We start from the raw sequence: 25,245 nt of genomic DNA, 5'->3' as shown, positions 1-25,245 counted from the left end.
ACATTGTTTTTTTTAAATTAAATCTTTATTGTTCAGATTATTACATTTGTTCCTCTTTTTTCCCCCCATAACTCCCCTCCTTCCAGCTCCCACCCCACCCTCCACCCTCACTCCCCACCCACTGAGTTCATCCATAGGTGCATGATTTTTGTCCAGTCACTTCCCGCATCTCCCACCCCCCTTTTCCCCCAAGAATAGTCAGTCCATTCCCTTTCTATGTCCCTGATTCATTATAATCACCAGTTCATTCTGTACATCAGGTTATTTATTCACTTGATTCTTAGATTCATTTGTTGATAGATGCATATTTGTTGTTCATAATTTGTATCTTTACCTTTTTCTTCTTCTTCCTCTTCTTAAAGGATACCTTTCAGCATTTCATATAATACTGGTTTGGCGGTGATGAACTCCTTTAGTTTTTCCTTATCTGTGAAGCTCTTTATCTGACCTTCAATTCTGAATGATAGCTTTGCTGGATAAAGTAATCTTGGTTGTAGGTTCTTGGTATTCAGCACTTTGAATATTTCTTGCCATTCCCTTCTGGCCTGCAAAGTTTCTGTTGAGAAATCAGCTGACAGTCGTATGGGTATTCCCTTGTAGGTAATTGAGCCTCTTTCTCTTGCTGCTTTTAAGATTTTCTCTTTGTCTTTTGCTCTTGGCATTTTAATGATGATGTGTCTTGGTGTGGTCCTCTTTGGATTCCTTTTGTTTGGGGTTCTCTGCGCTTCTTGGACCTGTAAGTCCATTTCTTTCTCCAGGTGGGGGAAGTTTTCTGTCATTATTTCTTCAAATAGGTTTTCAATATCTTGCTGTCTCTTATCTTCTGGTACTCCAATAATTCTGATATTAGACCGCTTAAAGCTGTCCCAGAGCTCCTTACACTATCTTCACACTTTCGGATTCTTTTTTCATTTTGCTTTTCCAATTGGGTGTTTTTTGTCGAATCTTTGGTTTGATTCTTGTGCTCCTCTGGTCTGCTATTGGGTATAATATTCTTTATTTCAGTCCGTGTATGCTTACTTTCTAATTTCTTTATCGTAGCATCGAGGGTCTCATTAGTTTTCGTGAGGCTCTGCACAAATTTATGGCAAGCCCTCAAAATTGCGATTCTTAGCTCCATATCCTCCATTTCTGTCATGTTTTTTTGTCTCCGCATCTTATATGCTTTCTTGGTGCACCCCCTTGTGGTCTCTGTGCGCAGTCTTGTTCTAGCCAAGCCTTAATTATTGTAGTTAACACTAGAGGGGTTTGACCACCAGGCCGACTGGCTGTAGGAATCAGCTGTGGAAAACGTCTGTCTTCTGGGGAGGCGCTATTCCAGCCTTTGCCTGAGGCGGTCGGCAAATGGCCGTGCGCAGGGCCTGGGCGGGGCGGGCTCAACAGGGAGGGGGGAGGGAGCAGCTATGGCCGCTCTCAGTCCGTCTCCCGGGGCTCTGCCTCTCTGTCCCCACAACCGCTGCAAACCTCGGAGGGGCCGTAGCCAGACAGTCCCGCTTCTCCCGTTTGAGTCTGGGTCCCTAGAGACTCGCCCGGATCTGTAGCCCAGAGTCTGAGACTCGCTCCTGATTGAAAACGACAATCGCGCCCTCAGCCGCCAGCCCGCTTTGTGCGCGCACCCTCACCACCGCACCGCCGTACCTTTAAGTTTTCCACACTGCGCCTCCGCTGAGCGTCGGAATGCTGTTGTTTTTGCTTCTAGTTGAAGAGACTCTCCTCAGCCAGCCTTCCCGTGGTTCTGGTTGATGTCCGCTCCGACTTTTAGTTGTATTTTTGAAGTGGTTGTTCGAGGCAGCAAACTCCGGTGTTTACCTATGCCGCCATCTTCGATTCTCTATCTACATTGTTAATATATAATGTTATATATAAATCACATCTCCTTTATCCAGTCATCTGTTCAACACTTAGGTTGTTTTCCTGTCTTGGGTAATGCTGCAACTATCTCTTTAGGATAGTGATTTTATTTCTTTTGGATAAAAACCCAGAAGTGGAAATGCTGGGTCATATGGTAGTTCTATTTTTAATTTTTTGAGGAACCTCCTTACTGTTTTCCATAGTGGCTGCACTGATTTACTACATTCCCACCAACAGTGCACAAGGGTTCCCTTTCCTCCACATCCTCGCCAGCACATTACCTCTTGTCTTTGCAATGAGGTGATATCTCATTATGGTTTTTATTTGCAGGGAAATGTCTCTAAATTCATGTCTTTCCTTATTGGAAGCAATGTTATCCAAGGCCATATTATTTTGCAATATTCAAAATACTTTTCAATGAATGTATCTGGTTAAGTCCATGTTGCTTTGGAAGGCAGCCAGAATGTCTTAATGTCTGATTTTGTAAATCCTGAAAGATTTCTTTCCAAGGAAAGATCCTGGAGATTAACTTTCCTGCTTAAGATGTCTATAAAAACTGTCTTCACCCTTATTTCTGATGCTTGATGTGACCCCAAACCAAATTTATCACTCACTTCCTTGATGAGTAATGATGCTTTAAAGGGAACAAGATACAGTCGTGTGTTTTCTAGAGAGAGTATGCAGGGAAGAGGCCAAATATCGCCTCCCACCCTTACCCACCCCCTCACCACAATGTTGGGACTAGCCGAAGGTGTCCTTGTAAATGATGGCCTGATACCTTCCTCTGTCACCCTCCCTGCCCTGCCCCAAGTGTGGGAAATGCCCCATGACCTGGCACCATAGCTGCCTCTTAAGGATGGAAACGAGCCAGAGAGCAGAAAGGGCCTACAAAATGTGGGATACAGAAGGTTCGTCTCTGCTGAGTCCCTTCCTTTGGTTTCTGCAAAGTTCTTTCCAGGAGTGATATTCAAATTATTTAACAACTCCAGTTGCTAATTATTGCAAGGCCCCGACTCCAATCCCACCTGAGCCAAATATTACCCTTTTAATTGCTGTCTGATGAGACACGAAGGGCAGGGTTGTCCAAGACGCCCCAGTGGGCGGCCAGAGTAGAAGGGCGGGTACTCAGGTCCCTATTTACTAAACATAAAGAGCATTTTTACATGTAATGACCAGGCCAGGCGTAGTGCTTACGGGCAGGCCTGCCCTCTGCCTCAGCATCTTCTGGCTTCCTCTGGCTCTGTCTGGAAGAAGAAATCTGATGGGTGAGAGCGACTGCTGCTATCCATTGCCTTTCCTAAAGGACCCCACTTCCACCTAAGTTCTTACCTTCCAACCAGATGGAACCTGGGATAACTTACTGCCTGCATAGAGGAGTATAATCTCTCATTAATGACCGAAGGAGAGAGAGAGAGAGAGAGAGAGAGAGAGAGAGAGAGAGAGAGAGAGAATGAATGGCCAGATTCTGGTTCAAAACCTTTTGGTGATTTCCACCTTGGCCCTTGGTGTCTTTGGGTAAACCTTTGGCTTCTAAGATTCCTGCATTTAGTCATTGGCACAAAAGCACTACATTGAAAGGGAGAGAGGCACTGGACTAGGCCCCCTGGGCTTATTTGCATTTTCAAAAAGGGAATTCAAGGGGCTCAATATTTTGCCTAAACAAATAAATAAATAAAGCCCTGCCTCAGTTCCACAAAGAGCCTTGCTGGGCCCTCTAAGTCACGCCATGGCCACTCCATCTACTTGTAAGTTTGGTCCAATATGACTGAAATCTCTAAATTGAGCTTTAAAAAGAGGAAGACTAGGAAATCTGAATGAGATGAGAACCCTGAAAAAAGAGTTGGAATGTATTAGGAGAGTAAATGTACGAATGGCTTGAATGTATGTACACTGAGTGGCCAGATTATTATGACCACCTGGGATATATATACATATAGTATACCTCTATATAGTATATAACATATATATAGTATATAATATATATATATACTAGATACTAGATACTATATATCCCACGTTCAAAGGCTATTAAATTGCGTTGTTTGCCCATGTCTTCAGAAAAAAATCACTTCTACTGTTGTGGTAAACAACCTGCTTCCCTATTTATAATGGTCTGGCTCTCTAGCAACTTCAGCACGAAATTATAGCTAACTTGCCTACAAATGTCAGGTGGTCATAATAATCTGGCCACTCAGTGTATAGAGAAAAAATCAACAATGAATCAGTGATGTTAGAGCACTAAACTTTTCCAGAAAATTCAGGCAGCCCTGAGGGTGTAGACCATCCCAGCCAAGAGGCGATGCCTGCTGTGAGCCTGCAGCCCAGCTAGGCTGGTAGCTTTATGTGCACAACAAAGACCATCACATCTGCCTACATTTCAGCAGGTAGCAAGACACTGATAGATTCTGATAGACAGTGGGGACTGGCTCCTCCAAATAAAAAATCTGGGGATGGAATAAATGCCTGCATGGTCTTTCAATCTACTGAATGCTCTCATGAACACCCTCAACTCCCTAACTCCCACCTCACTTGCCCTGCCCACCCCTACACCTAGATCTAGCAATGGTATGTCTCTCCTCTTCGCTCCCAGGAGGCTGATCATGTCTGAAGAGAACTGCCAACCAAGTATGCTGGTGAGGCCACTGCACACTCAGGAGGCCTTCAGCGTGCTTAGCAAATTTTATCTCATCTTTCTGGAGCCTCAGATTTCATCCTCACACTACCTCTCCCAAACGCTTGCCACTGTCCCAGAGATCCCCGTCCTACCTCTGGCTCTTCTATTCTCCATAGACAACCTGCTCCTCTGTCTCAGTGAAAAAGCAGAAGCTGTCCTGTGAGAAACCCTTCTACCTCGGGTAACACGTACGCTGATGTCCTCCTCCAACACCTCTCTCAGAAGCAGTTGCCCCTTCTCCCTCTCTTTCCACTGTGTTCTTCATTTTGTGTCCCCTCTCACTTCATCTCTGCCTCTGGTATCTTTCCTTGCCACGGTCTTCCTCCCCTCTGCCTACAAAAGTATGCCAGCCTCCTTCAACCTTCAAAATGGCTCAGACTTTTTTTCTCCTTCAAGCTACTCGCTTCTTTCTCCCTTCCTTTCATCTGCAAACTTCTTTGCAGGCACTCCACAATTCCTCCCATTCACTTCAGCCTGCTGCCCCCTGACCTCCAACCCCATGATTTCTCCAGTCTATCTCTTGCAAATGAATTCCCTGGGCAGTGGTCTCTGCTCATTCCTCATTCTATAACAGCTGTAGGCACTGCTGACTCCTCTCTCCCCCAACACTACTAGACTACATACTTAAAAATGATGGAGATGATAAATTTTGTTATGTGTTTTTTCCACAAGTAAAAGGGGGGAGGGGAAGATCTTGCAGTAAAGCTGCAATCCCACTAATAAATCACACTGAGTCAAATCAAATCATCACATTCCTGTTCAAGTAATGGCAACTATTTTTATTCGGTTCGTTGGGACAGGATAATGTGCGTGCACTCACAAGTTCTCCCCATATAAACAGAGGTCTATTCTTTGTAATGGCCTTTAGGTCTCTTAGGAAGAGTTAGTTTTTAAAGAATTTATGTAGAAGATCATGTTTAACTCACTATTGAATTTCAAGGATAGTTCAACATATAAGCCCGTTGGACATCGCCAATGACAAATTGCAAAGGGCAAAAATGAATCAAGAAGTTGATGTGCCTTAAATGAAATAAAAATAGAATCTTCAGGTAATGTTCTCCACATCTTTAAGCATAACATTTAATTTTCAGGGCCAGACAACCAAGCCTAGCATCACCAAATGGATTTACTGACAGTTTGTTTAATAGCAACCTGACTCGTACAAGCAGCTCCTTAGCCTAGACCCGTCATGCTCCCTGGAGTCCTTTCCAGCCTCCACCCACTCCCACTTGGACACTCCTCACCCTGCAGCTGACAAGATTATTTCTCACTAACACACTGAGCTCTGCCATGGCCTGCCCTCACCTCTGGAGTTCCGCAGCCCACGCCCCACACACCAGTCTGTGCTCACGTTCACCTTGCCCTCATGGCTTCCCTCATTCCTATCCACCTGGCCTCACAGCTTGCCTTATAACCTACCACCACATCCTCACCCCTGCTGGTGAACTGGAAAGGTGTGAGCTATCATTAAAGACAAATGGGTTCCACCCTAGCTGGTTTGCTCAATGGTTAGAATGTCGACCCACAGACTGAAGGGTCTCAGATTCAATTCCTGGTCAAGGGCACATACCTCGGGTGCAGGCTCAATCTCCAGCCCAGGTCAGGGCATGTGTGGGAGGCAACCAACCAATGTGTCTCTCTCACATCGATGTTTCTCTCTCTTTCTCCCCCCTTGCTCCCTCCCTTTCACTCTCTCTTTTTAAAAAATCAATAGAAATATATACTGGGGTGAGGATTAAAAAGAATAATAATTAATTTAAAAGTAAAGATAAGTGGGTTCCCATGGAGATCTTCCTCTATCAATTCAAGGTAAATCCTTTGAACCTTAATTTCCTTAGGTGAAAAATTAGGAAATTGGGATCATATTGTCTCTAAGGTTACCTTATATTCATACCTGTGTAAGTGAGTCTACTCTTTTCTTTCCAGACCAAGATTCCCTGGTCTGTAATTCTCAATCCTGGTTACGTATCAAAACCACAAGGGGTTTAGACAATAAGTTTGAAAGAGACCATTAAACTCAATCTTTACTGTAGGACTTCCCTGAGCCTTTAGTAGGATAATTTGCATTGTGAATTGCTAAGCTTATTTTTACCTTCGAACTCTTCCTTGGACTATCCCTACCCCCACCCATTGACATACAGACATCTGAAAGGACATTTGTATTCTGCCAAAAACTGTGTGGAAAACATAACCCTAGAGAATGTTAAAGCAACTGATTCCCGAGTTCTGAGGTGCAACATTTTCCCTGCCCTCCAAAAGGCTGCGTCATTGCCAACAAGCTTGAACATCCAGTGAACAGCACCAACACATCCTGTTCCCTGGGTGCCCTGCTCAGCTCCCACAGGCACTGCCAGCGTCTGGCATCACCTTGCATTTAACCCAGGCGGATCAGACCCTCCTCCTCTGAGCCTCAGGGAATCTGACTTCATGGTTGTTGTTGTTTTTCACTGTCTCACTTAGAGTTTTACAGTGACTCTGACATACATATTATCTAATGGAGACTATGCATAGCTATTATTTTAAATTACCGTGCAAATCACTTAGGCTTTATAAACAAATGAGGAAATTCCTGCCACTACTCTCACTTTATTTATTGGTGAATGTGGCCTTCTAAGCAATCCCAGTCTTAAGAAAGATGAGATGGGAGGCCAAAATTATTTAACGTTTGAGTTCCAAATGTCAAAAAAAAAAGTAAGCTCATCTTTTGGAAAATTTCTTGTACTGTGTTCTAGATCAATACTTGGCATTAGCCTTTGATAAACTTATATGGTGTAAACCACTGCATTCAGGCAGCACGTGGCCAGCATTAACCCACTCTCATCAGCTGGGAGGTTTCTATTATATTTATACCATTTCTATAGTAGTAAGAGTCATTTGTCTGACATTAGCTCTCATCTCATACTTCATAGGCACTTTCCATATCCAGTCGCCTATTTTTCCTTGGTTTCTTGATTTTAATTAGAAGTGTATTTATTCTAAGGACTAGGAATCAGAATGGAAGTTTAGAATGTAAAAGTGTGAGAGCAAGCATCCCCTTCTATCTAAGACAGTAAAGCCTTCTTTAGATGGCCTTTTAGATCTCGAATGGCCTTCCTTCTGTACACAGTTCTGTTCTGGGGCTCCTCTTCCCACAGAACCTTTGAGGCCAGGGAGGCAGCAGAGGAGGTTGTGTTAAGAGCTTATCTTAGAAGTCCCAGGATATGCAGTGTTTTCAATCAAAGGCTCCAAATATCTTTAGCCATTTAAATACACTTATTTGAGCTAACCTCTCTGAGCATGCAAGAGGTAACCATTTGTGAAAAGTCAATTACTCTTAACTGGTGATACAGTGGACTGCATAACAAAACAAAACAAAAATGGAAAAAATATAATAACCATTGTTTTAAATGCATAACCAGGCTCACAAGAAAATAGGGGACATTTCCAGGGCTAAAATAAAGACAGATCTGGAAATCTGATGGTTAGCTGACCCTAAAGCAATAGCAGTCCTAGGAGAGAGATTCTGAACTTAATTGCCCAGACATTTGGTCTAATAGCCTTACATAGATAAGCCCACAAAAGTTTGGGAGTTGGAATTGAGTCTTCTGCCTAAAATTGGGCCTTACGTGAAAGAATGGGCTATGAGTTTGGGGCGTGTGTGTGTGTGTGTGTGTGTGTGTGTGTGTGTGTGTGAATTCAGAACCAAAACCTCTCAGTTTTAAAGTTCAAATATGTACGTACTACTTGGAGTTCTATAAATTACAAGCTGAGAAGGTCACAGTGTGGAAGTGTTTAGGAATCTGCAGAAGGAAACTTGAGTCCTCTCTGGCGGGTTGATCCCGCAACCCAGTCCTCAAAGGATTCGCATAGGTAAATGCAAACTACACATGAGCTCATGATCCAAAATTACCAAAAACACAAGAAGTATAATTACTCAGGCTCCTTGGGGTTTTACTTAACACGGAAAGTACAAAGGACCAGAAATCAGATGAGGAACTCAGGCCCAGCCAACGGTCTCTCCTTTCTTGTCTCCAAAGTTAACACTAGTTGTTAAGTAGCAGATGCACCAAAAGTTCTCTAGATATCATCATTTTTCCTATAAAATGAAGGCTGTTCCTAAAAATATCGCTGCATATGGAATTTCAGCCCCATGAAAATAACTGGACTAGTGGGGAAGATGGGGTTCAGAGCAGATCATTCAAAACTGTGCAATCTATTCAAATAAACTCAAAAATCTCACCATTTGAAGCATCTTACATTTTTAATTAAAATAATGCAACAGTGAATGTAGCACTTTTCCTTGATTTTTAAAAAATAAAGACATAAACTCTCCTGGTGGATGAGGGTGATGTAGCACTGCGGCTTTGAGTTACGGAGACAGGACGGAAGGAAGGGCATTCTTAGATCGAAGTGTCACGACAGAGGTGGACGGCTGTGACTCATTGTCTTGTTATTCCTCTGCACCGGCTTAAAATAGAAATCCAGCCTTTGTTGTTTTGCCAAGTTTCTCTTTTCATAACAAAAAAAAAGCTATTTGTGTGGTTCCAAATAAGACCAAATGCCAGGAAAGTACTGTTCTGCTGTTGTCAGCAGTATAGCCTTTTCTTTAACCCGTGCTGCGTGCTTCTGATGCAGCATGTTGCCCTCACTCGTGACTTTAAATGCAACGCCTAGTGAGCCAGGGTGGCTATCACCTGGGAGGAGGAAGAGGGTAGACTGTGTTCTACATTCCATTGCCCAGGACTGTAGCAGCAGAGTTATAGCAAGAACGAGTCAAGTGGCCAGGATCAAATCCTACAAAGTAGGAGCTGAATTTGGATACTTCTGGAGAAAAAGAAACACGTGTAATAAACTCAATATGTGCTTAATTTCACCTTCACATTTTATAAAATAAATTTTAAGAAAGAGCTTTATGGAGACCTAAACAGTTGAACCTGACTCATAAAACCAGAATAAGTTCCCAGGTGTCAAGCAGGACCTGGGCATGTGTGATCTTTCTACTGTATTTATGCCAACCTGACGATACTCCACATCTTCCATCATGACTATTTCCAACAGCCAAACTAAGAGGCGTACATGAAAACTTAATTTTGTTTTGACTTAGAGTGGTCAGTAAGATTTCAATTTAGTAAGCTTCTATCTGGTCTTTTCTGGCTCTCTTTCCTTAACCCATATAACAGTCATTGTCAAATCTGATGCCATCCCACGTCTACCTAAACAAAGGTGGCTAAAACCAGGGCTAAAAGCACTGATAAGTGGAGAGAGGAGGCATATCTCCCAATACACAGCAGAGACAATTTCAAGAAATTCTTAGGTAGCAAAGAAACATTACTAGAATTCAGAAGTTCCATATCCCACCTCATTTTTCATACCCCCATTTACTTCACCAGTCCACCCACTAATGCCAAACGGACTCTAGGGCAGCAACTCCAAGGAGGCAAATGGTCACTTTCTGCGCATCCACAATACGTAAGCCAAAGACGGCAGTAAGTGGTGGGGTGGGGTGGGCCTCAAGAGGAGAAATATGAAAAATGTCCCCGGATTCACCCCTCACACTGCCATTTGGTTCTACCATGTTGTGTTTATAGATACGTTTGTTGAGGAATTTTCTTTTTACACATTTGATTAAGGATCCTTTCAAGCTTATCTATCTTTAAGTTGTTCCTTCTAATGAGAAAAGAGCTGAGGAGCCCACTCCCAACCAAGAGGAAGCTCCCAGAACCTTCTGAGGAGGGAGTGGGCCAAGTCGAGCCTACGCTTGGTAGTGCTCAGCGGAATCTAGTTTGCATTCTTGTTGGAAATGCTTTCTAGTCATACTACTTGGAAGCAGAGAATGATGCAATTAATCTTTTAATTGCCATTGGAAGTGCTATTAAAAAAAAAAACACCGGGTTACCTGAGACCCCATGAACAGGACCTTGCCTGTTCTGTGAGGTCGCAGACTTCCAGGGGAGGTGTACTTATTGGTGATCTGCTGAATGAATAGGTGTTAACGGGGGTATGTACAGGGGTGCGATAAAGCAGGAAGGGATGGCAAGCATTTAGGCAGATGCTGCAAGTGAGAATCAGCAGGGTGCATGGAAGGAACAAGAAGGTGACCCGGAGGCTGAAGTGCAGGGGAGAGTGGAGAGGAGTCAGGTAGACAGGTGGTAGGGCCACATCATGCAGGCCTACGGGGGTGGGGCAGTTAGCATTTTATCCTGTGAGCCCTGGGCCACTGCACAGCAAGGAGGCAGCAGCACTGAATTCAAGAGCTGCCCACCTGCTCCTCCAGGCGATGTGCACTCTGGACGAGGAGGGTGGGGGTTAAGGTGGAGAAGGCTGACATGTCCCTGTGCTTAGGTCACTTCTTTGGGTGGCCCATATGCTGGTCTTGGCAGGAGGGTTTGGCTCATTTGCAGACAGTCTACTCAATTTCAAGGCTTGGAAAAATCATCTCATGACTTCAACTTAGCCTGTCTAGATCACACTTTGAAACACTCCCCTGCCATCCTATGGGCCAGCTGCTCCCTGAGCCCAGTGGAAGACTGGTGATGGGGGGGCGGGTAGTTGGGAGGGGTGCTTTGAAGTATTAGGAAATTAGGAAGACTTCTTCCTCCTTCCTGCTGAATATAGTCAGACACCCAACCAATGAGACCATATTGGAGGTGCCTAAATTCTGTTTACCTGAACATGGTGGCATTTTTCCAGAAGCTCAGGTGCCCAGTTTACAGCATGTCAGCGTGAAATCTGGATTGTAAATTAGTCCACCTTTGATTAATACTAAATTGAGTATTTTGGCACTGTCTTTTGGTTTCCCCTTGGGACATGGCTTGAATGGTTTGGTTGGAGTGGTGGGCCACTTGCTGCGGCCCTTCCCCGCTGATGGCATGTGCCCACACATGTGGTGAAACATGCTGTTGCTGACCTCCTGTAGCCCCTGGCCACTGCCTGCACACCAGCCTCCTGTCACTCATTTATGAAGGTCTGGCCTCTAGGCTGCTCCATCTGGAAACGACCATACATAGCTTTTTACTTCACACAGGGGTTAAGTGAAACCTTTGTTAAAGATGCAATAAAGACAAGACACAGAGATGGCAAGAAAGGAAAAGGAAAATAATAATAACAGTCTGTGCCATCAATTGAGCACCCACTGTATACCAGGTGTTTTACAAGTATGATTGCTCTTCGTGACTCAATTCCTGCCAGGTTAATGTTTGACAGATGAGGACAGTGGAGCTCAGGGAGGTTCAAGGACTTGTCAAATCCTCAGTGAGAGAAGGGCAGGTCTGGGGTTGCTCGGACAACTCCACTGTGCTGCCATGCAGGGAGGGAGGAAGCTGGTAGCCCTGTCAAGACAGAAGCTCGGCTGCTCTGCACCCAACCTCCAGATACCCACGGTCCTTCCCATGCACACTGCCACAGCACCCTGTCATCATCTGTCTGTCTTCCCAACTGTCCTGCCCCCTCTCACTCCCCTCCCTAACCCTGCCCAAAGAGGAGAGACACATTCTAGATGGCTGTCCCCAGCCTCCCACCCTCCCTCCCATTCCCAGGCATTTCCTGTTTTTAAATCATCAGTGCCTCTGGGATGATGGGAAATCAGCTCTGGGCAGGAATGGCCCTCCCCAGAGATTTTCTTAGTTGAGTGGGTGAGCAAAATCATGGCTTCATGCTTTCCAGAGACCTTCAGCAGGCTTCCCACAATGGCCAGGAAGTGGAGGCAGATGAAATGATAGTTTGAAACCCCTGGAGACCTTAACCTCTGCTGTCCTTAATTAATTGAATGCTGTCCTTTTCAATGAGTGGAGTCTCAATCCCCAGGCTGGTGTTAATAGAGCCTCAAGCCAGTAGCCTGTCTCAACATAGAGAGATGACATGACAGATAGTGGTAGCCCGGATGATAACAGTGGGAATCAGAGCCCAAATGAGATCCCAGAATACTCGTTAAGTCAGAAGAGATGTGTGCGTAGTAGGCAAGAGCTTGATGCCTACTATGCAGTCCACTCTGCAGCTAGGAGAGCTCTCCAACTGGATCAAGGAACTGGTCCGGTGGGCAGTGCCCAAGCACCCATCCACAAGTGGTCCACACCAGCCCTGGCACTAAAACATCAAAAGACATATAATGAGCTATGAGCCTCCTGGGAGCGAAGAGGAGAGACATACCATTGTATTTACCTGAATTCTTTAAGAAAAAGGACTGCCTTGTATGTAGCTGGCCCAAAATTCTATTAATAAGCTTGAGATGAGAAGAAGGAGCTAACAAAGGATATAGTAGAGTCACCGTGATGATGACCAAACTGCCTTGTAAAAGACTAATGAACTGCAAGGGCTTTCCTTTTGTGAATGGGGTGTGCAAGTTGGGGACACGAGTAAGGAGAGGTCGCTTACTGCCACCCAGCTGTCCTCCTTCCCTGTCCTTCTCCCATGTGTCACTCATCCTCTCATTGGATGGAAGGGGCCCCCAATTGCTGCCTGCCCAGAGTGTCCACATGTCTCTCTTCAGCCCCAATGACAGGGCAACTGCAAAATACAATCTTATAATGTTGCTATGTAAACATTTGTACCCCTTTAAGTTCAGGGCCCTGAAAAATCCATGGCTACCCTTTCTTTGCTGCCCACTGTTGGGAATCGATCTGCCTGACTTTCACACCCTACACCCTCCCTAGATGGGTACTCCTTGGGACCAGTGACAGTTAACAGAACTACCAACAGCTTGTATGGTCCGTACCTGACTCCTCTCTGCAGCACCATCTTAACCTCTGTCGTGTACAATTGTTTGTTAAATATGTAGCTGTTTGAATGGATGGGTAAATGATTTCATGCATGAAGGACTGGATGGATTAATGAGTGAATAAATTTGCACGATAGCTACCTGGGATAAGAGATGAAACTGTTATCTATGAAACATTTTTTCCTTTATACAAAACTACAACAAAACACCATTATGAATGGAACCCTCAGCCTAGACCAGTGATGGCTAACGTATGACACGCGTGTCAGAGGTGACACGCGAACTCATTTTTTTGGTTGATTTTTCTTTGTTAAATGGCATTTAAATATATAAAATAAATATCAAAAATATAAGTCTTTGTTTTACTATGGTTGCAAATATCAAAAAATTTCTATATGTGACACGGCACCAGAGTTAAGTTAGGGTTTTTCAAAATGCTGACACGCCGAGCTCAAAAGGTTTGCCATCACTGGCCTAGACCATACTTTCACTAACTGAGCTACTCTGCCCACAAAAACACATCATGGCATTGACTAAGCCTGCCTTGCTTGGGCCTGCTTCAATGGCAATTATGGCCACACTACCCAGACACCTCTTGAGAGCAGGCCTCTTGAAGAGCAGGTGGCTGGAGATTTCCACTGACTTGTTCTTTATTTTTTCTTTTCAGATTATCAAGGAGATGCCTCCACCTCCTGCTGAGGAAAGTGAGGTGAGTGACCAGAGCCGGGTGTAGCCAGCAGGGCAGGGTGTGGGAGTGGGGTGGAGAGCTGAGTGGACTGGGCTGACACTCAGGCCCCTGCAAAGCAGAGCTAAGTCAGGCCCAGGCTCCCAGTGCATGTGAAGCAGCAGGCAGGGAGGTCTTTGGCTCTTTCCCAACAGGAATGAACTACACTGGCAGTCACAGACAGAGGCTTGGGAAGGTTTCTCCTTGCACAGATAAAATTTGAGATGAAAACAGAAACGTTTTTATCAATACAATTATTTTTCCTCTAAAAGAGACACTTTAGGGATCTCTTCTCCCTGCAGAGACTTAGGCTTTATGTGTGCAGATGAGGGAAAATCAGTGATTCTAGGAACCGCCTGTTCTTTAATTTAAAACAATGTTACCTAAAGATTTGCCAGGAAGTAATGAAAATATTTTGGAAGGGGATATGCTAATATCCTGGCCATACTCTCAAATCCTCATCATTTGAAGGAAGGAAAATATCTTAGGCTCCACCATAAGTTGGCCAGTGAGCAGTTTGTCTGGGGTAGAATAGAGTGGAGGCATTGAAGGCTGATGGTGAGAAGGAGCATATTGGGGGAGAGGGGGCAGGAGTGCCCAGCCAGTGGCTTTCCTGGTCCTCTGATCACTTCCGGGAGAGCTGGCCACCCTGGATGCAATGCTCACCAATTTATAAACCAGGGTACAGGTCTGAAAACCCAGTGGGACCAAAGGCTATAGTGATGAGGTTTCTAGTTCATGGTCCTTAATCCCTAAGGTCTGTTGTGTGCAAACCGTGCACCACCCCCTCACCATTCCTCCTCCCAATGTCTTTGTCAAGTTTCCTACATACAGAAAGAATCATGATTGCATTTAAAATTCCATGTGGCTCTTATATCCTGAACCATATGCATGTAAGCCAAGGGATTTAATAGCTGCCATCAATTAAAGCACATCTTGTTGGAATGCTAACTTCCTGCCCAGAAATCAGGGGAGGAAATTACATTGCCGTGCAAAGAGGAGGGAGGGGAAAAATAACACCCTCTTTACATCCACAAAAGCCTTTTCCTAATCCTTCAAGAGAAAGCACGGTGGTTAGTTCCCGCAAGTTCCAGTTTGGCAGTGCTTCTGCTGTGTGCAGCTGTCTCTTGTACTTCCAAAGAAAAATAGGTCACGACACTCTCTTGATGAGGTTGGTCTGTTTGCCCTGTTCCCTCCCCTCATTATTTTCAATTAGAGGAGTCGTTGCCCTTTCCTCTGGTGCTGGCTCTACATTTGTCTTTGGAAGGTGATGTGGCAGCTACTGTGGCCAAAATATGCCAGGAGACTTAGGTGTAAGACTGTGGAGTATGGCTTACCCCAGACTCCATCATCTAGCATAGGACTGCACACACAGAACAGTTTAATAAGTATGTGTAGAATGAACTACCATTTTGGAGGGGGAGTGGGGCTCGAACCCGAAAAATACCAAGAAAGAATAGCTGCAAGCAAGAGAAGTAATTGAGTTTTTCCAGTTTCATCTAATATTCTTAGACAAGTCTCACCTGAAGAAGGCAGACCTGGTTTCTGACACAGAAAGACAACCTCGGGATGCCTGAGGTTTAAAGGGCTGTGCCGGACCTAAGCGAGTTTCCGTGCTGGCGAGCGGGCTGCAGGCGGTGCTGATGACCTTAGCGTGCATCTTGGCCATGAGAGTCCCTTGGCCCTGGGCGTTAAGCAGCCCTAATCTCCCACCTAATGTGTTTTGGCAGAAAAAATAATAATAATAAAGAAATCCCACAAAAACAGAGAATATAACTTAGCCCGCACAGAGTATTTTACACAATGCCCTGAAAATCATAGTCAGAACCCAGACAACCTTCTCCACTCCAGCTCCCTGGGTTCAAATCCCACCAGCCCTTCAGGCACAGCTCAGGTGCTACAATGTCTGAAACCACACTTTAATTCCTCCTGTCACAATTCATTTCTCATTTCTCCCTTTTCTGCATTCCCAGGGTGTTTCATTGACTCTTCCTTCTGCGTCAATGTTTAAGATCATTAGCTAGTTAAAGATGAAGATCTATATCTAATTAATCCTTGATTTATCCCCAGAGAGCTTAGCCTGTTGTCTAACACTCAATTACTAGCTATATGAAGTCACTCTCTGCCATCCATATATCAGCAAGTCAAGGATCTGTTATCCCAACTTTCATCAGATCTATTAGCATCTTATCCCAAGAGACAAATATCTATTTAAATAATGAACTTTAAGAATGAACACAACTTTATAATGCGCTCCACAGTGATTCTCTTTAATAAGGAACACCAGTATGCACAACATAAAAAGCCATGACTTTTTGAGATTCCATGCAACCAACAGTGATACTTCTGTATAAAGAGGGGGTCCAAGAAAAATTAATTGAAATGTCAAGATCTCAGCAAAAGCAAGGAAACTCCATTTTAACAACTGAGAGGGGCATTTCTGCTCTAATAGGCAGCAGAGTGAGGTTTCCTCACTGAGTTTCTAGTTATTCCCAATAATTGACAGTTTATGGGAGAAACCAATAATAGAGCACTTCAGCTGCTGGTTTCGTTCTAAGTAGTTCCATGGATTTTCTGACTCTGTGTGAGAGGGAGAGGGGTGTATTGAAGGCATTGACACTGGACGGGCATCCAGTTAACAATAAGCACCTGCCTTTGAATGATGAACTTATTTTTAGGTTTGTGATCACGCTTACTGATCCCAACGATTTCTCGGAGGCAAGAATTTTTTAGATGTAAATAACTAAGTGATGGGAAAATTATACAAGTTGTCTAGGACAAACTAGCAGTCCTGGGTCCCTCACAGCTATGTCTACACAGACAGCCAGAGTAGCCTCCCCTTCTGGAGGAGTGAAGGGCTAATCTACCGCCAGTGGACATCAACTGCACACCGATACACACTCACACACGCACTCACGTGTGTACATGCCAAACAGGAGTACTAGAACAGGCCCAGAATTCAGTATACAATATTTCAGTAGTTTAAAAAAAGACACGTTACTTCTAAAAAAAATGAATACACTATTCTTTATTGAAGAATACAAGAAAATCTTTGCATCATCCTTAGCCATGGTGTGTATGTGAAGGGTATGTTGGTGCCATGACATGTTCTACAGCTCAGAACAAGGAAATCTTAGGTCATTTGGAATTTTTATATTTGCAAAGGGGTTGCTGGATTTTTCAGTTCACTCCTAGGGATTCATCTCCAAGACTGACATCGAGGATGACTTCTCTGACTTATCCCCAAAGACTTCAGATGACATAAGCAGCCAGTTCTACTTTAGGTTCAGCCCTTCAGAGCCTCCTGGGCCTGGGAGTTTCTGGGGCCTTTGCCCTTTACTTACTTCATGTCATCACCCTCACAAAACTTACTCCTCTATAAATGTGAACAATTGTGTTGACAGCTGTATCCTCCTTATTTTTCTCAAAATATCACACTGCACTGGCTCAGGGGGCTCAGCCACAGTGGCCAGGTGAGTGAAAGATGCAATGGACAAATAAAGGTTCTTATTTGGAACTATCAGGGCTTATCACAAGGATTTAAGATGGGTTATGGTTCATCGAAATGTTAAATGGATTCAAAGGCTGATTTAAAACTATTTCCTTGGGCTCGATTCTGTTTCTGTTCCATTTTCCTTTCCATAGATAGTTCCCTCTGGCACCTGCAGTGAATCGGGGTTTGAGAGCCTATTTGGGTCAAGCTGGCCATCTAGATATCAGAGAAGCAGGAATGTTAAAGAACTTGTAGCTTGAGTCTAAGAGGGCCACCATCTATATGCACAACTCCAGGGGGAGCTGTGCACATCAAGACTGTGGTGTTGTCCAGGGCATGGAGCCGTACAAAAGCCTGACATGTTTGGAAAGACAGAAAAGTTCAGTGTCTGAGGGCAGCACGGGACTAAGCCTATTTGGGGCTAACCCAATGTGTGCATCTGACCTCAGAGTCTACAGCTATTTCTTTCTAGAGCAGGACTGTGACCGAGGACATGCCCAGGTCTGCCTGAGGACAAGCAGGTCAGATGGTCCTCTACCATCTGAGAAATGTGACCCGAACATCAGCCAACTGGATGTCTGGGGCCACCACATCCTTTAAGATTTAAACATAACTTCCCCTGATGGGAAACCAGCACTCCCCAAGCTCTGTGGTTTCTCCAGGCACCACTAACTCCTACTTCATGCCTCTCCTCTGATAACTCCCCTTCTTCGTTTGCTGGACACCACCTAACAAACTCGATTTCCACACTCCCCCAAAGGCACCGCTGGCACAAGGCCATCTGCATAGGGACTTTTGCCAAAGGATTAAAGTATACAGTGCAGCCGATGAATAACTCCTGACCGAATATTAAGCAACCTCTTCTGTAGCATCACTGTCATTCCGGCTGCTGAGGGTCTCAGCCATCACCTCAGGTGGGTACTGGTAGCTCAGTTCCACTCTTTCCTGCTCATCTTCTGCCGACTGCCCACCAACCCCTGATTCCTACTGCTTTGCTCAGACAAAGCAAATCAGCTTATCCATCTGTCATCCAATAATCATAGAGTATTTCTACATTGGCGGTTTCCCCTCCCTGCTACATCCTTGAAGAGCAGTGTGAGGGCAACTTGCCAAGAGCCCTTGTACTTCATTAGATGTGAGGGTCACCCCGGGTGCTGCCGGTTTTCTTAGTGGAATTGCTGGGCACTGTGATTTTAATCCACCAACTTTTGGCCAAAGACACATCAAAGATTCCCTTCTCATCCGAAGATTGCAAAACCCTCCGGTCTCTAGAATGTATAAACAGAGCCATGGTAACTGCAGGGAAATTCCAACTCTCTCATTGGTCAAAGCTTGGGCCTTTGTGTTGTCTTCTGCTGTTGTTTGACTTTGGCAGGCAAGCTCGGGTCAGGGGATTAAACGGCAGGCTTAGTGGATCAGGAGCACGTGGAGCTGATTTAAGTGTTGGCATTTCCTGTTGTGGAAACACGGGTCCCTGCACATGCGCAGGAGGCTGGCCCCGCCTCCTCACTCAGGCACAGCCCAGAAATAGAGGCGACAGCAAGTCCTCTAGGCAAGGAAGGAAGAGATGAGAGTGAGGGCAGCTGGCTGTGCAAGTGTGGGGGAAAGATCCTGGGACAAGGCATCAGGAAACCTGACTGGAACTTGAGTTCCATTGATGTCTTCATATCTCTGAATCCGACTGTCCTCTTCTGGGCGATGGAAAGGCTCAATTAGGTGATCTCTTTTGGTTGTCCCCCTGTCATTTAAAAACTCAGGAGACTCATCAAGCCATTTCCGTTTCCTATTGAGTAAAGCAGCTTTATTATTGGAGTTTCTTGTGTTCTTGGTGCTGCTATGTTCAGTTTTGGATGATATCATTTTAGGTTCTCCTTTGGAAAATAGCACTAGGCCAGGGAAGCCCTATTTCATAGATGACACCCAGACACACACATATCCGCCTCCAGCTGTAAAGTTTAACCATATATGTAAGATGTCTAAGGTTCCTGGTTTGACATCACAAGCCTTCTGAAACTATATCATGGGGGGAAATACTGTGAATTACTTTGTTATTGGAGGTTTCTGTTTTTATTTTATCATCTCACCCAGACAGTCTCCTTTTGTCCATGTTGCCACCGTGGCCATATACCGACAGCGTGTGCTCTGCTTCCTTCATGTCCACACTCTCTCTGCAGGAGGAAGATGATGATGGTCTGCCTAAGAAAAAGTGGCCTACGGTGGATGCCTCTTATTATGGTGGGCGAGGAGTTGGAGGCATTAAAAGGATGGAGGTAAGCCCTGCTCGGTGTTGCTAGGTGATTAGAGCATTGCCTGGATACGGGAGGGTTTAGGGTTTGATTTCTGGTCAAGGGTGCTTACCTGGATTACAGGTTGATCTCTGGCCCCAGTCAGGGCAGGTGAAGGAGGCAACCAATCGATGTGTCTCTCTCACATCAATGTTTCTCTCTCTCTCTCTCCCTCACCCCTCCCTCCTTCCCACTCTCTAAAAATGAATGGGAAAAATATCCTCGGGTGAGGATTAATAAAAAAAAAAGGATGGAGGTAAGAGAACAGCTTAATGTACAGTAGTCCCTTCCCCCCTTATCTGTGGTTTCGCTTTCCACAATTTCAGTTACCTGCAGTCAAACATGGTCCAAAAATTCCAGAAATAAACAGTTCTTAAATTTTAAGTTACACGCCATTCTGAGTAGCATGATGAAATCTCGAACCGTCCCGCTCCATCCCTCCTAGGACGTGAATCACCCCGTTAGCACATGTATCCACGCTGTAGATGCTCCTCGTCCCCGGTTAGTCAGTTAGTAGCCCGGGGGTCTTAGTTATCGGACCATCTGGCGAGGCATTGCAGTGCTGGTGTTCAGGCAACCCGTTTTACTTCACAGTGGCCCCAAAGCCCAAGAGCAGTGATGCTGGCAGGTTGCACATGCCGAAGAGAAGCCATAAAATGTTACCTTTGAGTAAAAAGATGAAAACTCTCGATTCCCAAGAAAGAAAAAAAAATCATATGCGGAGGTTGCTAAGATCTAGAATGAGAACAAATCTCAATCCATGAAATTTGTGAAGAAGGAAAAGGAAATTCATGCTAGTTTCCTGAGAAAGATAACTTTCATAATGGTATATTGTTATATTGTTGTATTTTATTAGTGGTTATCATTGTTAATCCCTTACTGTGCCTAATTTCTAAATTAAACTCTAGCATAGGTATGTGTGTATAGGAAAGTCTGTAGTATATATAGGGTTAGGTACTACTCATAGTTCCAGGCATCCACTTGGAACACATCCCTCAGGCATAAGGGAGGACTGCTGTACTCATATCTATGTGCTGACTACTCACTGATGGAAAACCCAAGCAAACTGATGAAAACTCATACTTGGGATCTGGTAGGGACGTAAATTGTGAGGCATTAGATGGAGAAATGGAAGGCACAGCCTTTTAACTGTACACCCCATATCTTGTCCACCATGAGTTGAAGCAGTTCGCTCATCTGCTCAAACCCCCAGTGGTTTCTTCTCTTCCTGGAATAAAATCCAAGTCCGTGCCTGCGCCTGCAAAGCCTTTGCACCTGCTGTCCCCACGGCCCGGACAGTTCCACCCCTAAATATCCATCCACGTGGTTTTCTCTCTCCGCTCCTTCAGCCCTCGCCCTTTCCCTTTCCCACACCTCCCTCTTCCCTGGCCCTCAAAGCCCAAAGGAATTGAGGAGGGGGGAGCAACTGGGTGCCTATCACATATGTATTTGTGATCCCCATTCTCTGGGGGCATCATATTTTATTTTGTCATTTTGGTTTTTTGTATGTTATTTAATTTAGGTCCGTTGGGGAGAAAAGGGCTCCACAGAAGAAGGTGCTAAGTTGGAAAAGGCAAAGAATGCGAGAGTCAAAATGCCAGAGCAGGAGTACGAGTTCCCTGAGCCTCGAAATCTCAACAACAACATGCGGCGGCCCTCCTCCCCCCCGAAGTGGTACTCTCCCATCAAGGTGGGTCTCTTTCTACTTACAAATCCATCCTCACTCCTGATAAAGCACTTTTAGTAAGAATCAGACTCTTTGACATGATGAAATATCAAACCAAATTCCAGATTATCACAATGGAACAAATTTCTCAACTCGTGGACTTAAACGTGCAGGGACTTACTTTTTCTCAATTTCTGCATTTTCAAGGCTGAGAACTAGGCTTTTTTAAACCATCATAGCAAAGTAGCGGAATGAAGGTGGACTTGGATAGTAACCCCAGAGGATCTTTATAAATTGTATAACATCTCATTTCATTGGTAAGCAATTCCTCTTGCCGTTCCGCTCCCGCCATACTGGTGGGTTGAGTTGGCCATCAATCTAGGACTCACTCTCTCTGGCTTCGAGCAAAACCCCTTTTTTCTCCACCATCTCTCTCCCCCCCATAGCTTCAAATCTTAAAATCTCTCTGGCTTATTAGGAACTTTAAACTATAGGAGGCAGTTCATGCTTCCTGGAGGCTCTTTTCTCTTGCTCTGGGGTACAAATGTCTTGGAATATACATGATTCATTCAATACCCTTGCTCTTCAGGCTTGCCCATTAACATCTGCACTCTGCCAATTGTCAAAGAGCATGAGAAAATCATAGCTGAAAAGACTCTGAGTGAGTCTGTCCCCATTTCTTCATTTCATAAAACTCCTTCAGAAAACTGAGGTAAGTAAAGTCCTCACTCGACCCAGGTCCGGAGCCCAAGACCCCCAACTCAGGTCTACAGCCTCTATTTCTGTGCTCCAAACAGAACTGAACCAACTCCAAGGCCTCAAGTGAAAGATTCAGTAAAAAAGCCTGCTTTCTTCACAAACACACACACACACACACACACACACACACACACGCAAACACACACAAACGCATAGCCTTACCCCTCTTCCAATGACAGTAAAAATAACATTCATCATTCTCTGAGTTATTTGCTCAGAATATCCCATCTCCTATGAAATCAAAGGAATAACCATTTTAAACAGCAAGTGACACTTTATTGGTACTTGTCTTTTCCCAGCCGAGCCAGCTTATGCCCACACTAATTGCAAGGTATTTACATTTTGGCTCGCCTGTGTTTAAAGCAGTGAGATTCTTTTTTAAGATAAAACCCCTGGGGCAGTGGGTTGAACTCTAGAAAGCTGTGGGCGAAATGTAGCTGCTTGACTAACAGCTGTTTGCTTGTAGTTGTTTTCTAATGTGGAACCCGCAGTAGCGTGCATGCGTGCACAGACAGGAAGGAGCCGCAGAGGATCTCAGAGATGAAGACGAAAGGGGTTTTTCTTTGATGTCGTTTGCAGCCATCTATACCTTCTGAGTAACACAACATATTTGGTTACAACCAGGTTTTTATTTCTGTATTCTTAGACATTGAGAGAATATGCATTCTGTTTGAAGAATCTAAGTTGTGCTTAACAGCACATTATTCCTTTATCAACTGGGGGTTTAAGACTGAGTTTTATGAAATAAATAAGGATGTGGACAACTAGGTTTAGGAATCTAAAAGCATTTCCAACACCCACTTGGAATTAGTAGCAATTCATTGAGTGTTTGTTGTGCATCTACTATGTGCCAGGCACTGCCGGATACGGAGCGTACAGAGGTTCTCCAACCTAGCTGAGCATTAGAAGCACCTGGGAAAGCTTTAAAAATACAGATTCCCAGGCCCAACCTAGTGTCTCAAACCTAGTGACTCGGAGTCTCACAAAAGGCTTTCAAAGATATACCGTCCATCACAACTTGCATACTTATTTTCATCAAATAAAATTATTTTCCCCCCAAAGCTTCCCTTTTCAAATTTCACATCTAAACTCCCCAAGTGATAACCTTCTGTTGCCCCTGTTACGGCTCCCTCCACAGTCCCTGCTCTTGAGCCCCCTCCTTTGTCCTTGTGTTAAATCATTGGTTCTCACAGTGGCCCCTGGACCAGCAGCATCAGCATCCCCCAGGAATTGTTAGAAATGCACATTCTCAGGCCCCAACCTAGATCCACTGAATCAACAACATGGGGGATGGGACCCCAGCAACCTGGGTTTTAACAAGCCCAGTTAAGAACTTGTCACGAAGGTCCCAGCCAGTCTTCCAATGGGGGTTCCCTGAGGTGTCTGGCAAAGAGCCCCTGATCATAGCTCGTGGGTTTGTCAGGAGTCTCGATAAGGAGACCACACTGGATTTCATAGTCCATTTTCCCACAAACACAACTATTGGATTCATACCAAGTGGCTGGGAATCTGAGTCTCAAAGAATCACCCAAACGGCCAGGCGGGAAGACCTGTGATGCCGGTGGACTGGCTCAGCGCCTCACCAGACTCCCTCGTTAGCACCTGAGAAAGGGTGACCGCCCCCTTGCTGGCGGAGCAGCTCATGCCCACGCTTCTCAGCGCACATCACTTGGTGGGAGATGTGCCGTTGCTCTGGTGTGACTGAGCATGTTTATGAGTCTTCTCTCCACCAGAGCTGACCCCTGGAAGGCACCCATTATGCTTACCTGACCTTAGACCTGGTAGTGAACAGCACTGTACCTGGCACAGACTAGGGTCTCCACCTTCTGGTGGTACAGAGCTGAGGCACAGGATGTAATTATGAAACCGTTCCCAGAGCTTCCTGCCAGTTAGACTCTCCTGGAGCACACAGATCGCTTTGGTACCCTCCGTTCCAAGAAGGTGACACTGTTCTTGCTATCTCTTCGAGGGAAGGAGAGAAAAAGAGAGGTCATCTTATGCATATCTGGGACAAATGGGGTGAGGAATGGCCGGGACAAGGAAGTTTGAAAATAGAGGCACAGAAAGAAATTCAAAAGTCAAAATGTATACTGTTTGTCCAAAAGACGGGCAGACTTCCTACCAGAAAGTCAGTGTTAATCCTATTGAACGTGCTGCATGCTCCAGGATGAGCCCCACTCCAGCCAGAGTGCCTGTGGGCATCGCCAGGCCTTGGACAAAGCATTTAGCCTCATGAAGTACCGGAAACTCTGCTTCCCTTTCCTGGACCATCTCGCTGGATTTGTCACACTCCTGGCAGGAAACAGAAGGCACTCGCAACAGGGTTAAACGAGCACAGGTGTGGGCAGGGCTAAGGGAGGGACCCGAGCTGTTACACCCCTTGGCATGAGGGCAAGGAGGAGAGATGGGGTCAGTGGAGCCAGTTTTCTAGAGCTGAAGCCACCCAATGGGAACTGTGGCCATAGAGAGGGGTCAGCAATCTAAGCCTGGCCTGCCACCTGCTTTCATAGGGCCCACAGGCTAAGAATAGTTTCTATATTTTTAAATCACTGTATAAGTACCTACATAATATCCTTTCGTTTGCCTGTTGACCCACAAAGCCTAAAATATTTACTCTATGGTCCTTCTCAGAAAGTAAATAAATACCATATGATTTCACTCATATATGGAATTTAATGAACAAACTAAACTACCAAGGAAAATAGAGACAGACTCATAGATAGAGAGCAGGCAGATAGCTCTGATTGGGCGGGGGCGGGGGGGGGCGGGAATTGGGGGAGGTGGGGGCATTGAACAAAACAGAAAAAGAGAGAACTCATGGCCATGGACAACAGTGTGGTGATTGCGGGGGGCGGGGGCAGCTGGAAGAGGGCATAGAGGGGATAAATGGAAAAAAAGAAAAATATGTTTGCAGAGCCCTGCCTTATAAGAATGCAGCCACTGTTGGAGCCAGGGGGTCAGGGAAGGAGTAGAAGGGATAAATACCCCAGCCTCTCCCTAATCTTGCCCTCTCATCTCCTTCTGGTGCCTCCTATTGGCCAAACCCAAGGGAAACCAGATGATGCCATCTGAAGGGGTCAGGTTTCCAAGGCACAGAGCCA

General features: G+C 45.1%; 1 protein-coding gene across 1 annotated transcript in view; it reads left to right on the top strand.

The window, feature by feature from the left end:
• ANTXR1 (anthrax toxin receptor 1) overlaps positions 1 to 25,245 on the top strand; it is a 217,431-nt gene that overhangs the window by 136,411 nt on the left and 55,775 nt on the right. Inside the window, exons 14-16 of the mRNA XM_006092977.3 lie at positions 13,885 to 13,926; positions 19,609 to 19,704; positions 21,242 to 21,409. Of these exons, the coding sequence (XP_006093039.1) occupies positions 13,885 to 13,926; positions 19,609 to 19,704; positions 21,242 to 21,409 (306 nt within the window). The remainder of the gene's footprint in view (positions 1 to 13,884; positions 13,927 to 19,608; positions 19,705 to 21,241; positions 21,410 to 25,245) is intronic.

Source organism: Myotis lucifugus, unplaced genomic scaffold (genome assembly GCF_000147115.1).
Source record: "Myotis lucifugus unplaced genomic scaffold, Myoluc2.0 scaffold_108, whole genome shotgun sequence".
Lineage (NCBI taxonomy): Eukaryota > Metazoa > Chordata > Mammalia > Chiroptera > Vespertilionidae > Myotis > Myotis lucifugus.
Note: the sequence above shows the minus strand (reverse complement) of the source record. Positions and strands in the feature narration are given on the sequence as shown.